Source organism: Pleurodeles waltl, chromosome 4_1 (assembly GCF_031143425.1).
Source record: "Pleurodeles waltl isolate 20211129_DDA chromosome 4_1, aPleWal1.hap1.20221129, whole genome shotgun sequence".
In the NCBI taxonomy this organism is placed as follows: Eukaryota; Metazoa; Chordata; class Amphibia; order Caudata; family Salamandridae; genus Pleurodeles; species Pleurodeles waltl.
In genome coordinates, this window is record NC_090442.1 from 462,092,116 (window position 1) to 462,110,402 (window position 18,287).

At 46.7% G+C, this 18,287-nt stretch overlaps 1 protein-coding gene across 13 annotated transcripts in view; it reads left to right on the forward strand.

The window, feature by feature from the left end:
• The window catches only part of FRMD4A (FERM domain containing 4A), a 676,100-nt gene that overhangs the window by 562,792 nt on the left and 95,021 nt on the right, over positions 1 to 18,287 (forward strand). For 7 of the 13 annotated variants that reach the window (XM_069228743.1, XM_069228739.1, XM_069228738.1 and 4 more), the window contains exons 12-13: positions 12,031 to 12,107; positions 15,404 to 15,542. In XM_069228743.1, coding sequence (XP_069084844.1) covers positions 12,031 to 12,107; positions 15,404 to 15,542 — 216 coding nt within the window. Of the gene's footprint in view, positions 1 to 12,030; positions 12,108 to 15,373; positions 15,543 to 18,287 lie in introns of all 13 variants that reach the window. The other 6 variants (XM_069228737.1, XM_069228736.1, XM_069228745.1 and 3 more) reach the window with 1 other exon arrangement.

Consider the following 18,287-nt stretch of genomic DNA (forward strand, 5'->3'; position numbering starts at 1 on the left):
CTGAAGTGTTTGAGGTGAATTTCTAAGGTTTCTTAGAACCTACATTGAGGTGTTATAACCAAAGCTAACCTTTTTTCTTTTCTATGATTTTCTGTTTTCATATGGCACATGCAACAGTGCCCTGCGCCCAACCCGTAGCGGGCAGCCAACCCCTTCCATGCATTGCCAAAGGATTGAAAAGAAATGCAAACCTGCCTACCTCGCCCCATTTCTATAATAAGATGATTCCAGAAGCAGAACCACTTATTGTCACAAGAGACAGTAGAAGAAACACCTTCAACTGAGAAGCAACCTTCCACCTAGCTATCAAACAAACTTAGAAACCTCCACAGATTTGTAACTGGCGAACTTACGTTTAGAATATCTAATTCACTTGGTACCATCTGAATGGTGGGACTTTTTGGGGCAGTGTTCTTGGGTACTAGTGTTTTAGGAAGTATTTCAACATTCAGCGTCTCTTGGAAACACATTGGTGGGGGGTTCTTTTTTAGATGCACAACATGTCTCGTGTTTTTTAGCAGTTTAAGGGCTGCCACCCCAGAAATTGGACAGAAAAATATTGTGACCCACGTTCATTACATACGTTGTTCTTCTTACTATACCTGTATTGCTACTAGATGCTATTTGCATTTGTATAGCCCGATCCACCATTGCTGTGGCATTGTAACACATTCTCGGTTTGACCACCCTTTTTTGTGGATATTGGAATGCCATTGATTGAACCAGAGGAAAAGTATGATACTGTATGATATTTAGGGGTGTGTGATTAGAAGAAATTGTCTTCAGCGTTGCATTCCGAAATAGTTTGTATGAGTTTGTGAGGAAGTAAAGTTCATTCCATCTAGGAGGATCTTTGTGGTTTTATGACTATGGTAGGAGGTTGTGCTGGGTGATGTTTGGTTATCATTTCCATGCACAGTAAGTGTTGTAGAAGAGAAGGCATACATTGTTTTAGGTAGTGGAGCATCACATGACAATTATAATTAGCAATAAAAAGAAGTGTATGCAGTTGTTTGTTTTACATTTGTTTTTTCGTTATAAATTGAATTTTACATCAACCTACCCAGATTTCACACTGTGCACATCTTTTAGGTTCTTTCAGGTGTAAACTTCAGTCTGAGATTCCTAACCAGGCAGTGTTTTTTAATATGAAATTCTAGGAGGAAGACTCCACCTGTTTGATACCTTAGCATACTTGGCCTTTATACCTTACAGTGAGAAGTCTATTAGCAGACTGCATACATTTTATAGATTAAGAAGAGAGCCAATAGAACAATCAAATTAGGTTCTTGTTTTGCTGACCAGAAACACCATAGTAATTTGATACCACAACTGGAAGCATCAGATATTTTTATTACCCTTGTTGTACAACAAATAGCACTGCGGTATTTTCGGTGGTTGAATCACACCAATGCAGGCATGGACTGTTCTTCATGTTTACTGCTCAATCAATACCCACACAATGAGTTTTTGTATTACCAGATTTTAAACTCAGTATATTTTAAGAATGAGTCGTGTTCCTAGTATGTGTCTTAAGAATCTGCTGCCCAGCCCACTGTGGTATCAAAGTAGAGCCTTCACTGTTCAAAGAAAAAGGGAATACATTAAAGAATGTGTAAGACACCGTGCTGTGATAATGCCTTAGTGTGTTGTATTTAGGTTATCTAATGTTGCGTTGAGTATCTGGATAGTTTCCTTCTCCAGTGGTTAAGAAGTAGGATGGTTAAGAAGGAAATTGACGTGAAGTCTTAAGTGGGTCATGTTGATCATTCATTCTACATCTGTCATTCAATTAAGCAACTCAATTTACCCCTAAAAGGTGATGAAATCCGCAGAGAGCTTCTGAGGTGCATTACAAGGTCAGATCAGCAAAGGAAGTTGGTGGGCTGTTTTCATAGTTAGATGTGATTAGCAGAGAGGAAGTTGAGTTTCTAAAGGGAATGATGAAGTTGACTGTTTTCAAGTGGAGGAGTCATCTGAGATCAGTAGGGAGCTGGCAGCGCCCTCAGTCATTCCTATAAAGAGCCTAAACAATGTGGGACAAGAAAGAACTTAGAAATGCATGAGACTAACTAATGAAAGATGAATAAACCCTTGGCAACCAGGTTGCTAATCTCACATGGAATCAGAAAGGTGAACTGGGGCCTCGCTAGGTTAACAGATGCTCCTTTACTTTAGCTGTTGCTTCCTTTACACTGCTAGACAATATCTGACGTTCTCGCCATTTCCCTCAGTATAGAGGGTCTTTGCACACACAGTGCATCCCAAGTGCCAGAAAATGCAGCCATTAAGTAATGTAGCCATGTAAAAAACAAATGTCCACGATTCTTATCTTATCTCCCCCAAACTGCATACATTCAGAAAGCAATACCAGATTTGAAATGGACAGGAGAAACCAGACTATGATCTAAAGAGGGATTCATAGAACCAAGAAATATTTTACCATTTGTTGACTAGCTGTACTTCTCCTTAATGTATGCCACCAATCCTGTGTTATTTCTGCAATGCTTACGCGCATTAAATTTCCAAGTCAAATAAAACCAGGATTGTTCAGATAAACAAATTCATTTGGCTTGTTTAGTCCTTATTTGAAATCACCAAAACTATTATAACTTGACCTGTTGTTATTATTTGCTTTTAGGGGGTGTATACATCAATTAATCTTCAATGGTATTGCTTGGTTAGTCAATTCCAGCCCACAACCATGGTCCATGTGGTAATAGGCTGGTTACCACTTTGTGTAATCATTTTCTGCACCAAAGGAGGTCAGCGGGGATCAGCAGCCATCTTGTGGTACTGATGCTGCAGTATAGTGATGGTCATGCATCCCTTTTGCTTTATATATAACTTTCTTTTATTTTGTTATGTCTTCTTCTCTCCCTCTGCACTCATGTTTTGTTTTGTTTTTACTCATGGGAACTGTTCTAAAACGATGACGATTATTTTGTCATAAATATTGCAGAGCGACGTTATTTCTTTGTTTATTGTGTAATTTCCAAAACTATGCTTTAACACAAAATTGTGCAGTACACCCCAATCCACCCCACTCCAATCAATGCCAACCCACCCCACCTTAATTCACCCCAATCAATCCAATCTACCAATGCAGTCCACCCAACACCATTCCAAACCACTCACCTCCATCAAATTCACTCCAATCCTCCCAACTCACTTCACTCCAATCTGCCCTACACCAATCCAAAACAATCTGCCCCACTCCAATCCAGAACATTCTGCCTCACTCCAATACAAAACAATCTGCCCTACTCCAATACAAAACAATATGCACTAATCTAAAACAATCTGCCCCACTCAAAACAAAGTGCCCCACTCCAATCTAAACCAATCTGCTCCGCTTCAATCCAAAACAATCTGTCCCACTCCAATCCAAAACAGTCCACCCTACTCCAAAACCATCTGCCCCACTCCAATCCAAAACAATCTGCCACACTCGGATTGGCCTGACTCCAATCCAAAACAGTCTGCCACACTCCATTAACACTCTATTCCACTCCAATCCAATACAATATACCCCACTACACTCCAATACAATTGGTGCTTCTCCAGTCTGTCCCACTATAATCCAAAACAGCCTGCCCCACTCCAACCCAAAACAGTCTGCCCCACTGTAAAAAAAATCTCTCCCACTCCACATCAATCTACCACACTCCAGTGTGCCCCACTCCAATCCAAAACAGTCTTCCCTATTCCAATCTGTCCCACTCTCCAATCCAAAACAATCTGCCACAATCCAATCCAAAACAATCTGGCCCGCTCTGATCCAAAACAATCTCTCCCACTCCAGTGCAAAACAATTGGCCCCACTCCAACCTGCCTCACTCCAATCCAAAATATTCTGCCCCACTGTAAACAAAATCTGCCTCACTCCAAAACAATCTGCCTAACTTCAATCTAAAACAATCTGCCCCACTCCAATCCAAAACAATCTGCCCCACTCCAGTCCAAAGCAATCTGCCCCACTCCAGTCTGCCCTAATCCAATCAAAAACAATATGCCCCACTCCAGTCTGCCTCAGTCCAATCCAAAACAATCTGCTCCAATCCAAAACAATTATCCCCACTCAAGTCTGCCCTATTCCAATCTGCTCCACTCAAATCCAAAACAGTCCCCACTCCAATCTGCCCCACTCCAATTCAAAACTATCTGTCCCACTCCAATCTGCCCTACTCAAATCTAAAACAGTCTGCCTCACTCCAATCCGCCCCACTCCAATCCAAACAATCTTTCACACTCCAATCTGCCTCACTCCAATCCAAATCAATCTGCCCACTCCTATCAAAAACCATCTGCCCCACTCCAGTTCAAACCAGTCGGTCCCTTTCCTCTGTACCTGACTCCAATCCAAAACAATCTTGCCACTCCAATCCAAAACAATCTGCCCCACTGCAGTCCTAAACAATCTTCCCCACTTCCATCTGCTTCAATCCAATCCAAAACAATCTGCCCCTCTCCAGTATGCTTCACCCTTATCCGAAACAATCTGCCCCACTCCAGTCCAAAACAATCCAAATTAATTTGTCCCACTCCAATCTGCCCAACTCCAACCCAAAACAATGCACCCCACTCCAGTCTGTCTCACTGAAATCCAAAACAATCCACCCCTCCAACCCACCCACTCAAATCCATTCTACCTCACTCCGGTCAATCAGCCACCCGCCCCACTCCATCCATCGTAATCCGTCCCAATCCAGTCTATCTTAATTTATCCCTCTCCAAACTACCTTAATCCATCCACTCCTCTCTGATCCACCATAAACTACCCCACTCAAATCAGGTCCACTCCACCCCAATCCAGCCCATACAAATTCACCCCAGTCAAATCCACCCACTCTAAAAATTCCACCTCACTCCAGTCCACCCTACTTCAACCCAATCAACCTCACCGCACTCTCCCCACCACAGTCCAATCCACACTACCCCAATCCAGTCCACCCCATCCCAATACAATGCACCCGATACTAATCCAATCCACCCTAATCCTATTGACTCTAATCCACCCTACTCAGACCAATCAATGCCAACCCACCTCACCCCACATAAATACACCACACTCAATTCAGTCCATCCCTGACCAATCCAGTCCGATTCACACTAAACCAGACGGCTTACCCCAATCCAGTCCTCCCAGCCCACCTTACTCCAATCTACCCCACTCCAATCCAAAACAATCTGCCCCAAAACAATCTACTCCACTCCAATCCAAAACAATCTGCCTCACTCAAATATGTCCCACTCAAATCCAAAACTGCCTGTCCCACTCCACTCTTTCCCACCGTAAAAATATCTGCCCCACCGTAAAAAAAAAATCTACCTATCTCCAAACTAAAACAGTCTACCCCACACCAGTTCAAACCAGTCTGCCTCAATCTAAAACGATCTGCCCCACTCCAATCCAAATCAATCTGCCCCACTCCAGTCTGCCCCACTCCAATCCAAAACAATCTGCCACACTCCAGCCCACAAAAATCTGCCCCACACCAGTCAGCCTCACTCCAATCCAAAACAAGCTGCCCCAATCCAAAACAATCAGCCCCACTCCAGTCTGCCCTATTCCAATCTGCCCCACTCCAATCCAAAGGAATTGGACCCACTTGTTCCAATCTGCCTGACTTCAATTCAAAACAATCTACCACTCCACCCTGCCCTGTTCTAATCTGCCCCACTTCAATCCAAAGCAATTGGCCCAAGACACTCCAATCTGCCCCACTCCAATCCAAAACAATCTACCACACTCCAATCTGACCCACTCCAATCCAAAGCAGTCTGTCTACTACAATCCTAAACAATCTTCCCCACTCCAGTCCAAAACAATCTGCCCCACTCCAATATGTCCCTCTCCAAGCTGCCCCACGCCACTTCAAAACAATCTCCCTCACTCCAGTTCACAACAGCCTGCCCCACTACAATCCAAAACAATCAGCTCCTCTCCACCCCACTCCACTCCACAACAATCTGCCCCACTCCAATCCAAAACAATCTCCCCCACTCCAATCTGCCTCACTCCAATCCAAAATAATCTACCCCACCCCAGTCTGCCCCACTCCAATCCAAAACAATCTGCCCCACTCAAATCTACCCCACACCGATCTACCCCTCTACAATCCATGACAATCCGCCCACTCCAATCTGCCCAACTCCCATTCAGAGCAATTCACCTGACTCCAGTCTGCCTCACTCAAATCCAAAACAATCCAAGCCAATCCACCCACTCAAATCCATTCCACCCCACTCCAATCCAACGCTACCCAATCCACACCAGTCCACTGCACCCACCTCACTCCAATCCATCCACCCACCCACACTCTCCAACCCATCCACCTTAATTCATCCTACTCCAATCCGATCACGTTCACCTTAATCAACTCCACTTCAAACCACCATAATCCACCCCACTCCAGTCTGATCCATCATCCCACTCAAATCCTGTCCACTCCACCCCAATCAAATCCACACTACTCCAAAAATTCCACCTCACCCCAGTCCAATCCACCCCACTCCAGTCAACCACACCCCACTCCAATCTCCCCCACCTCAATCCAATCCACACCACCCTAATCCAATCCACACCACCCTAATATAGTGCACCCAACTCCAACCCAATCTGATGAACTAATCCAACCCACTCAATCTAGTCCACCTCACCCCAAACCAATACAGTGCACCCCACCCCAACCCAATATGATGAACCAATCCACTGCAATCCACCCCACTCCAATCCCCCAATCCAGTCCACCTATCCCAATCCAGTCTTCCCATCCCATTTTTATCTACCCCACTTTGATCCACTCCATCCCACTCCAATCCACCCTAATTCAACCCACTGCACTACTGTCCATTCCACACCAGTCAACCCTACTCCAATCCAATCCAACCCACCCCAGTCCACCCCACCCACCTTACACCAGTTCGCCCAACCCTATTTCAGTCAATCCCACTCCACTCCAGCCCATCCTATCCAGCCCACCCTATTCCAATCAACCCTACTCCAGTGCAATCCAGTCCACCTCACTCTACTCCAGTCCACCCCACCACAGTTCAGTCCACCCCACTCAATCCAATCCATCCAGCCCACCCAATCCCCTCCCCGCTCCAATCCACCCCATTCAGTCTAATCCACACCACTCCAGTCTAATCCTCCCACCTCCAGCGAACCAACTTCACCCCCTCCCAGTCCACTACACTCCACCCCAGCCTAATCCAATCCACCACACTCCAGTCCTACCATTCCAATCCAATTCACCCACACAAATCCAGTCTAATCCACCCCACTACATTTCACCCCACTCCAAGCCACCTCACCCCATTTCACTCCACCCCTTCTCTGATCTAATCCACCCCATCATGTCAACCAACTCCCAATTCACTGCATTTCATACTCCCCACTCTATCCCAATCGAGTCCAGCCCACTCTACTGCAATCCAGTCCACTCTATACCTCAACCCACTCCACTCTAATATACACCACTCCACGACTCTGCAGTCAACAACACTCTCTGCTACTGAACCCTGCTGCCTTCTGTTCAAGTCTACGACACTCTACTCCACTCTATGCAGCAAATCCACTCCATGGCACTTTACGACACTCTACGCCACCAATTTTCAGCCATGCTTAACAGCAACCACACTGGTGTACAACATGGCAAAAACACATTGCCAAAGCCAATAGCTCTTGTATAGGCAAGGCCTATTGGCTTTGCCAATGCTTGTTTCCTGTCTGTCATCAACTTATACAGAAGCTACAACATGATACTGTCAAGTCATGTAGGACTGAGCTGCAGGAAGTAGGATGAAAGAAAATCCTGTCCCTTACTAGCCTCATAACAAGAGTCTCAGCTAAAGGAACATTCTAGCTGTAATGCCTTCTTTGGCCTCTCTAGCCCCTCGTCCTGGGATAAAGGTGTTATTGATGCTCAGAAGTGAGTGAGGTGCTGAACATTCGCATATGTGCTGCAGCGCTTCTCTTTCAATGCTGCTCCTCTTTACTCGACCCGCAGCCTCACGTGGAAGCACCTGGCTTTAGAGCCTTACCAGTGCAGCTCTTCCAAGCACCACACAGCTCCACTTCTTTCTTTGAATTCACGGTTTGCTGAACATTGTCTTGAGCTCGTAGAACGGGTGTTAACAAACGGGGCTCACAATAGAAAAACTGGAAATATGATACTGTTAAATGGGAAATACACATGTTGACGGCAACGTCCAAACTAGGGGGGACCGGCTCAGAAAAATACAAAACTAAGGAGTGACAAGAGCCAGTCGGATAGGATTGGAAATATGAGAACACCTTTCATATGCATGGCATTCCCTGGCAGACCTGTTCTTCCTCGTGCCTTGTTCCCACCCCTACATGTCCTGTCTCCTAATCTCACTATTGGAGGTCCGTCCTTATCCGATTTATCTCTCTCTGCAGCTTCCCTTCTCTTCCTCCATCTTTCTCTTTTTCTGACTTTCTCTGGCTTGTTCTTGGTCAAAATCGGATGATTAAAAGCATATAGGGCCTGGTCCCCACAAATGAGTGCTGGTGCCCAACACCTGCAAGGGGAGCATGCAAGGAGGGCCAGGTCCCGGATCCTCCCAGAGTGCACCGCGGGCCTGTGACTGCAGAGATGCAGACACAACAGCATCCTGTGCAGCATCTGCTGCGGATCTCAGGGTGATGATTCGTGCCAGCAGCTCTGGGGTGGTCGTGTCACATGGTGCCCTCCCTCCCTGTACAGATCTAGTAAGGCTGTGGCTCTGGTTTGGAGGCTTCCACGAGAGAAACATCTGGCATGTTTTGAATTCCAGTGTCACTGCTGGAGACGGAATAATCGTGATGTGTTCATTGTAAATGTATACAGGTTTGGCCAGGAGCCCACTGCAGGCATCCAGACTTGTGAGGAAAGTGAGCGTTCTTTGACGAGGAGATTATCTTTTCAGCCTCACTTATGGTTGAAATGAAAGTAAATGCGTGCCAATCCTAGTTTGAGGTTTCTTAATTAAGAAAACTCAAGCTGCAACATTTCTTCAGGCTTCTGGAGTATGTTGACTGTACACATTATACTAGAATAATTACCAAGCGACAGCCATCTTTTCAAAGCTGCAGTTTACATTTTGCTCTAACAAACAGTAGTTTATTTATAGCTCTGAGAAGGCTGCCTACTTTATGTTTGCCCAGGATCACTGTCTGCTCAACTGTGGCTTCAATATTATGCGCAGACCGGGAGAGCGATAAGTCCTGGGTTTTGGGAATCCAACCTAAATATGCACGACAGCTTATATATATTTACAGGGTCCTTACTCGCCTCTTCTGTCTATCAAGTGGTACATACCTGGGCGGCCCCTCCACTCAGCTGACCTGAAGCTAGCGTATGCCTTTAGGGCTAAGAAAGTGAAATGGGGGGACTGAACATTTTCTACAGCTGCTGTTAAACTGTGGAACTCCCTCCCCTTGAAAATTAGGAATATTCCCTTTCTTCGGCTTTTTCGCAAACAACTTAAAACCTGGTTATTTCAGTCTTAATTAAGATACCTCTGGTCGAAATGCGCTTTACTAAATACTTTATACATACCTGGCCTTCTTGTTAAGAATACCATGAAGGGACCAGTAGTTGCCCCTTTCAGGTCTCAGGCTGACCTGCGGCCCTGGCATAGTGTAGCTCAGATGAACACAGAGGGTCTTTCCTGCTCAACTCATTTGGTGCGGTTTTAAAACCAGACGCAGCCCTTGGCTTTACAGTGGGTGGTGCGAGAGAGGGGGGGGGGAAGCAGCCTAGGGGCCGGAAGTGAAGTAAGGCAGCGGTACTCCTCTTAGACCTGCCACGGGGACATAGGAGGGTGACCCCTTGTCCCACCTTTAGCTTCTCAACATCCTCGTATTTGCTGGTGAGGGTTTTTTTGGAAGGACGGGGATAAACTCGAGAACCTGGACATGGGCACAGACCCCTGGTTTGCTTTCTCGAGTGTCGACTGCCCTCGTGTCTCCTGAATGCCAACAGAAGTGCCATGGGTGGAAAAGGAAAAAAACTAGCGCTAGAAACTGCTTTCCCCCAAATGAAGTCTGTGCCTCTTCGCTACCATGCCGCTTCCCTCCTTTCATCCAAATCCTTTAAAACCAAAACTTGCGCGTCCTGTTTTACTGAGCTCGCTTGCTGTTCCAGTAGCGGAGAGTGGCGCTGTGGTGTTCGCGTGAAAAGTTCGGCTCATCTCAGCCGCCACCGAGGCCGAGCCTGAAAGCCGTTTGTGCGAACCTATAATTTTCTCAGAGCATTATGAACACTTAGCCACAAAGCAAGTCTTGGCTGCCGAGCCCCGCGCGCTCCTCTGCCCCGGCCCCTCCCTCGCCTCGCCTTCCCTGGGAACCAATTCACCCTTAACAATCAGAAACCCTTCCCGGCCAGCTTCCCTCCCCTCCCCCACCACCGGAGTAGGACAGACTTCTGGCGCATTCGGAACTTTCATGAAAAGAAAACTTGAAAAATGAAAGTCTGTTTCAAAGATAATAATGCATACTAGCTTACATCTTTTAAATACAGTGGACCTAGACACCAACCGTACAAGGTAAAATAAGTTTCACTCTAAGTTTGTTTACCACTTGAGTCAACAAAAAGTATTAAAACGTTTCTTTTAAATGATTGTTCCGGTATGCTCTCCGAGTGTGGTCTTGTTTGGAACTATGCCAGAGCTTGAAGTGGAAAAATAGAAATGCAGGTACTCTGGTCCATAGTACCTACTTATTACCTCCAATTAAAAGCATTACGTTTTTCTTGAGACGTGCAGGTACTCTCCCTCTAAAAATAAAAAAGTGCCGGTACTCCGTACCGGCCCATTTTAAGCACTAAACAATGCAAAACACACAAGGTGAACACGAATATCGATTTTGTTTTGTTGTGTTCTAATAGCTCAGCATCTGCCAAAGAGAAGGCCTCTTGGCACTGTGCGGTGTTGTTCGTAGTTGTCACTGCGTGGAGTGAGCTTCTTGGGTATTTTTCCACCGGGCACTTGTCCACGTGCTTCTGTTTGATATAAAATGCATCACCTCGCCTTCGCTACACACATCCACAGTCAAGTCCATGGTTGTTGAGGACAGCATTTAGTTAAACCGCTTCAAAGCTGACAGGAGTTTGACAACAAAAGCGTTTTCTAGAAATCGAGCTATTGTCAGTAACCTCCCAGTCCATGTGGGGCAGCTCTGTTGGAGCCATATCTTTACTTGAAAACAGGCTCATCATCTGGCATTATTCAGGAGTAATGTGTGCCACTGTTATTAAGCACTGGTGTATGACTTAAGGGGGGCGTCGGGGACGACGATTCGGGTCTGTCCAGGGACTTGTGTTCTATATAGCGAGGGGCGTTGTAGGTGGTAGAAAGCATCAAATGTGAGAAATGTCAAAATCGCAGGCGGGAAGGTGACTCAGCCACACAAGCCTGCGGTTTCGGCATGTGTAATGTAGCGCTACAATGGGCCTTGCAGCGCTCCGCTTCGTCGTCCCTCTGAAGAGGTGCATGCTTCACCCCGCCCTCAGTGCCAGCTGGAGAGCCCAGCCCGCCCCCTGTGCTGGAGCATACCCCTGGCTTCAGCGCGGGGCTCCCGCTCTTTGTGCGCGCCGAGAGCGCTGCTCCCCGAGCCAGGCGCTCAGGACACCGCTCCCCCCGCCGGTGGCCGTCAGGGCCCAGTGCGCTTTAGCGCCAGGAAGTGGAGTCCCGCGGGAGGCGGGGGCGTCTGAGCGCCGGCCCACTGCGCTCTGTGGGAGGGGAGGCGCTGCTCGCAGACCGCCCACCCCTGCCTGCTGGCGCCTGGAGTGAGGGACTGCGGGGCTGGAGCGATGCGGGCGCACGCAACAAGTGGGGTCCCGCACAGGAAGGGCTCGGCTTCCCTCGCGGGATCCTGACTTGCAAGTGACGTGTTTGGCCCCACTTTTGGTTCAGTTGGGAGTTCCTCACAATCTGGGTCCGTGACTGTCTCGACCAGGATGCTGCCTGTGGACAACATTCGGGGGGGCCGTCATTAACTCAAGCTCTCTTTCCGCTCAGATATTCCAATGGCGGCAGCTGGAAAACCTCTACTTCAGGGAGAAGAAGTTTTCGGTGGAAGTTCATGACCCGCGCAGGTAAGAGGCACTGAAATTCCTATGCAGTGTGATATTTGGGGGGCGGGGGTCTGTGTGAGGTGAGACTGCATGTTAGCTGGTTGATGCTTACCATACGCTTCTGCGAGTAGAGAAACCAGCTTCACCTTTCATCCCTCTGAGGTCGATAGTGTGTACAGTGGGCAATAATGACTGCTATTATTCAATCTCTCAGAGCCATGCCGGTTTGTGACGTGTGATTTATTGCATTGCGTGCAAGGATGTGCTCAAGTAAGTGGTCACACTGAGGGGGCTGCGGCATGGCACCTCCGTGTTGCTTTGAATGTGAGTTGCTTCTCCGCTGGTGCCTTTGGTTTGCACATTCTCCTGGTGTTCTCATAGTGCTCTGAAGAGTGTGAAATATGCTAAGATGCCAGACCTATAAAGAGGGAGAATGTCGCGTATAGCGCTGCGGGACGAATTCAGCAGCCTCTAGTCACTTCCTTGCTTGCCAAAGTGATGCCTTGTTTTTTTTCTGTGTAGGCTTAATGGTATCCATACGTGCTCCATATTTTGATAGATATTGACACTGGTGAAAACAATGATTAATATTTTAAATTACCAGTATTTCTGTCACTCTGAGCCCCTTCATCTTCCTTCTAGTAATTACTGAACCAGTGGAACGAGAAAGTGGGTAGCATGTCACAGTTTTCACTGAGACAGAAAGGAGCTGGAATTGCTGCTCCCACAGGATCTGTTCAGCCACTGGGTCAGGGGTGATCCCCAAGGCTTCTTCTAGCGGGCCCAGGTTTTGCGTTTCCAGTGAAGTCCGACCAGAGAGACTTCACGCTGTCTCCTAAGTGGTCCGGCATACTGCAGTGACAAGAGCGAGGCCTGTGACGATGCAACAAAATAGTGCTGCATGCTCGACGTATACAGCGCTGAGCCTGCTGCACTTCAAAGCGGCGTCTGAGCCCTCTCTGCCCCCCGCCCACCCCACTTCCCCAGAGGCCAGCTCTTCTCCTTGGCATAGCATGTCTCCTTGCCTCGGTTTTCAGAAAGCGCTTTCTCGCGAGTCTGACAAATGATTCGCTCTTGTCAAACCCTGGGCGCCGCAGGCGAGTGACATGTCTTCTGCAAACCACCTGATGGTTTACTGTTCAGGACAGGCATAGCTGGGATTCTTCTGGGCTGGGCGTGGCGACATGTGATTTACTGTTTACTAATAATGGCCATGGGTCGTTTCTTTCGTAATGTGGCATTAGTTACCTCTTTTTGGTACAAAATAAAGAAAATTCGCTAAAATGTTAATGAGCCATATAATAATTCAATTGAGTGAAGTAACACCAACTTTTCCTAGTGTCTACACTTCAGAGTGAAGTTGTGGATATGGCCTGCAATCTCTTTTCGGAATGTCACTTTCTCTTTTCTGACGTGAATTTGGAGCGCTTAGAAACAGACTATTGGGTGCTATGTAGAAAAAGTAGACCAATAGCTCTAATCCTACAAAGAACGGGTTTTGCTGAAACACTGGCGGTGTGGTAGGCGTGGGGTGCACCTACTGCTCTTGTTGGCTTTCTGGACACCCTTCTCACAGGGCTTGTCCACCCAGCGTACACGCAGGTCTACGGCTCAGGTTTGAAGGAATCTCAAAATATAGCTTAGTACGGGCCTCGCTTGAGCAGAAGATGCCAGCCTTAGTTCCCAAGATGAGCAGTGGTCGATGAGAATCCGAGAGTACAAGTCATTCATCTATGCTCGGGCCTAGCTAAGGCTAGGCTGTCAGGTTGCCTTAGACATCACTAGCATTGAGGCTTTTATCACCCCCACAAACAGCAATGGGTTCATTAGTTTTTTCAGTAAGGTTTACACCACAAAGCAGCCGTACTGACCTGTGCTCTGGGGACCTGTCTACTCAGGGGGTCTCCTACTGCTTAGAAAAGTAAATAATTCTAACAGATTTTTTTTTAAAGTGTATATAAAGAAGCAAAATTCAAACTTGAAAATGTTAAAAAGCACCGTAAATGTGAAGGAATTTGAAATTAACTAAAAGCTAAGTTGGTGAAGACGATGAACCATTAAGGAGACGGGGCACTTTTTTGGGGGTCTGAAAAGACGTTTGCAGTGCTTTTTGTCATTATTGTAGTTAATGGAGTTGATTCCTGCTCAGTGTGTTGCTCTGAAGACAGCCCACCTACTATCGGGTTTATAAAGGAATCTGCAGTGGCTTCTGTAGGTGGGGATGCTCAGGAGGAGGCGGGTCACTAGTTGTGATGTCACTGATGAGACAGTACTGACCTGCGTAGGCCTGTAGCTAGTTGTGTCCGAGTTAACTGCGGCATGCTTAAGTGCAGTGGCACCAGGACCCAAGGGTGTAAGGCACCAACTGCACCCCAATTATAGTTGTCTTTCAACCTCCAAATTGAAGGAATTGGGGAGCATTTGCTTTAGGTTATAGCACGTGACACCCTGCCCCACCACTTGCTGAGTCTTGTATATGAGGCTGCTTGGCAGGCAGATCACCCTTTCCGTGGTCAGTAAAGCCATCTGCCATGAGTTTTTAGTTGCTGGATGACTGCTCAGGAGGAGCCAGGCCGCTTTTTTTTCTGAGTACTGTGAAACACTAGCCGTGCCCTGCTCGGTCCTATAGTCAGGTGGCTACGGAGTTAATCGTGCAGCTTTCGTTTCCAGCTCATTTACACCTGCCTCTGGGTCAGCTGTAGGATGGAGTTGCTAGTGTGCCTGCCAGGCAGAAGTAAAGTGCAGACATCCAACCTGCTGTTGCCGAGTGAAAGATGCTGTGAAGAGAAAATGTCAAAACACCTAAGCTAATCACAGTAGCTGGGCGCGCCTGTGAAGAGCGCGCGCGCGCACACGCAATCACAGTGTGTGAGCGCATCTGAGTTTGCGCGCGCGTCAATCAGAGTGTGTGTGTGTGTGTGTGTGTGTGTGTGTGCGCGCGCGCCCTAGCTACTGATTGGTCCCCAACAACCCTTTTGAAAAGGAGTTCATTTTAGGAAGTATACTTTTCTGCAGAAGATGTTTTCTCTGAAACTTGTCTGGAGGTCTGGTATCATTAACGGATTAAGAGTACACGCCCTTGGCACCCTCGTGTGGGCTGACTTTAACAGAGACTTTCACATTCTGCTGTCACATTCTGCTGTCAGTACAAATACATTGACATTTGTCCTACTCTTACACAATAGCATTCCCTGAAATTACAAATGTGCATGTAGCGTTGTGTTTGCTCCTTTGTGTTGAGCGGGAAAGTGGGCTGATTGTCTTGTCTCCTCCTTGTGTATCCTCAGGAAATCACAGCCCATTCTTTCTGCTTCTAGGGCGTCGGTGACCAGGAGGACCTTCGGCCATGGCGGCATCGCCGTGCACACGTGGTATGCCTGTGCAGCCTTGATAAAGTCTATCTGGGCTATGGCCATTAGCCAACACCAGTTCTACCTGGACAGAAAGCAGAGCAAGGTAAGAAGCTCAGGGGGAGGGAGAGCCAGAGGCTCCTGACAGAGAACGGATCCAGCTTATGCTCTTTGCTTTTTCATATAGTGCTGCATGCATCAGAGGCATCCGCTTGGCGCTTGCTGCATCTTAACAAAAATAATTGTACAATGACAAGGAGACCTGTTGAATTGAATGGGTTGTTGGAATAGCAGTGTTTTCGGGGCTTTCCTAAATGCCAGGGGTTGTACAGTCACTCTCCAGGAAGGTGGTAGGGCTTCCAGAAAAGAGATTAATGAACACAGAATCGGTGCCTAGATTCATTCAAACATTACATTCATCACTTTTTTGAATACTCTAGTGCAGCAACCAAGAGAGGCACGCCTCCCTGGCATACTGGAGTTGTGTAAGTTTAGATAGTTTTTGATGACTGACTGGAAACATTTTTGGTGGAGTACCTGGATTGTATTGGATGATGAAAGGTGAGTTGGATCAAGTCAAAACACTTGAAATAGAATATTGCCCTTGTAGGGAGAGGGTATTACTTCCACACATTCAACAAGGAAAAAATGAACTACTCTAGGCATTCTAGCAAATGTGTCCATCAGTGACCATTGTATGGCCACTACATGGTCCCCAGTCCAAACTTTCACTAAACGTTGTGCAGATTTGCAGGCAAACTGAGAAGCACAAGTGGGACGGAAGATTCTTAGACTTATGTTCAACGTTATAAGTAGTAGTCATGGCTCCTCCAACACCCAAGAGCAAAACAAAAACGGAAAATGGGAACAGAACCCAATTCAGATGCTGGAACAATGTGTTGTCTCCTGAAAAGGACCTGGCCTAGCAAGCTGGACTGGACTGTTCCAACTGAAGCAGAACCAAGACTGATTTGCACATGACTGATCTCTGACTTGGAGTAGTGGGCAAAAAAGTTGGCCTGAAATGTGGCCTCAAGTATTTCAGTGGCTGTGATTAATTTAAGCTTTTGGACTTTTTTCCTCCTGCCCAGTTGTGGAGCCTTAATCATTAACCTCAGAAGCAGGTTGATTTGGTCTCTGCTATTTGGATGAAGGACTTTGTTATTGTTTTACTTTCATTGTTAACTGTATTGCTCAAAAAACTACCTGAGCTAATTTGAGCTCGCTACAACTCATTCAGGGAGCATTGACACTAAGACACAGCAGATGTTGTGGACCACATCGATAGTCTACGTTTCGTAAGCATGTATTTAGAACACTACAACTTATGTCTCCATCATTAGCACTAGAATTTACATATGAATAATAAACTGGGCCATTAACAGGCCAAAGTGCCAAGTGTCCTGACAGCTGAATAACAGTCTTCCGTTACCACCATTTGTGAGCTGGTGAAGAGAGGATCCAAACCTTTATTCCTACAACCATTGCTAATCTTTGGTGATGATGATTGGCAGTAAATATAGGAGGCGGCAGAGAGGTGACAGTGGATCACTCTTCTCTAGTGCACTCTGCATCCCACCATAGAACCTCGGTACCACGGGAGAGAAGTTAAACTAGTGTGAGTCCAGAAGTTGTCGAAAATCTAGCGGGCCAAATATAAGGTAGTGACCACGGGACAGATGTAGCAAAGGTTTTTACCCATTCTGTGTCTATGGGAAAAAGAGTTTGTACATATAGCCCCACTTTCCAAATCTAATTAAAACGACAGGGGATGTATTTCTACAATTATATCTACTTTGCCTTTTGTCTGGGGAACCCCCTGTTTTTTTCTAGGAATCCCTTTTAATAGCTAACTCTTACGTGCAGTTTCCATACAAATGTTTCTAATGGAAAGTTCTACATATTTTACAAGGACCAGTTATACCGCGTCATGTGACTGGCACGGCCTCGCTGCTGATAAAGACCTGCCAAGTGCTAAGAAACCAACCGAGTGTACACGAGATCACCTCCATGAGCAGCCCTTACCCTGAAACGGGATCTGTTTTACAACCAGTTAATGAGCGGATTCCTGAAGCAGGCAGCCAGGCCTAGTGCAGGTCATCTGCTTAGGTGACCTTTGACAGTAGCATCAGTCACTGACAGTAATTGATGTTGTAATTGGTATTCATATGTATCCCACCTTGGGCGTGCATGCTTTCTGTCGTTGGCGCTTCCCTTAAAGCCGGTGAGGTTTAAAGAGGTTGCAGTCTTTTATAGTAGCACCCCTACAAACCAGCCAAAGGCTTCAGGGCCAGCCTCCCTGAATACTTTTGCAGTGCAAGGGAGTACCACCATCTCTCTGATGGGGGAGGTTAAGGACTTTATTGTACACGTCTTGACTCCGTGACATTCTACACTCATGAGTCTTTGACACGAGAGCAACGGGCTGATTGGATAGCTGAGTGCCCACCACTCAAACATGCTGTGAGTTTCAGGTCGCAATTTTGAATCCCTGCAACACAACTAAGACTTTCATCCTTCTGTGGTCGATAAGCTTAGTACCAATTACGTCAGATAATGCGAACTCTTGTTATTTGCAGAGCTTAGAAATGGCAGTAGGACAGTAGAAAGTGGTATTTAACAATTCAGGTCATTATTATTTCGAATTATTCCCTCTGAGACCACGTTTAAGCTGTTTCCAATTCTGCCTCCTCCTGGCGGTCAGGCCCGCCGTTCTGGGCAGAATGCAGTGTTAGCTGTCTGGTGAGCAGCAGGCTTTGCGATGAGAAGGGGCTCCCAGAGTCTCGAAACCAGGCCACGGTGCGGGAGATAAAATGGCTTCTTTCCCATCACTGAAAATAAATTCTCCGGT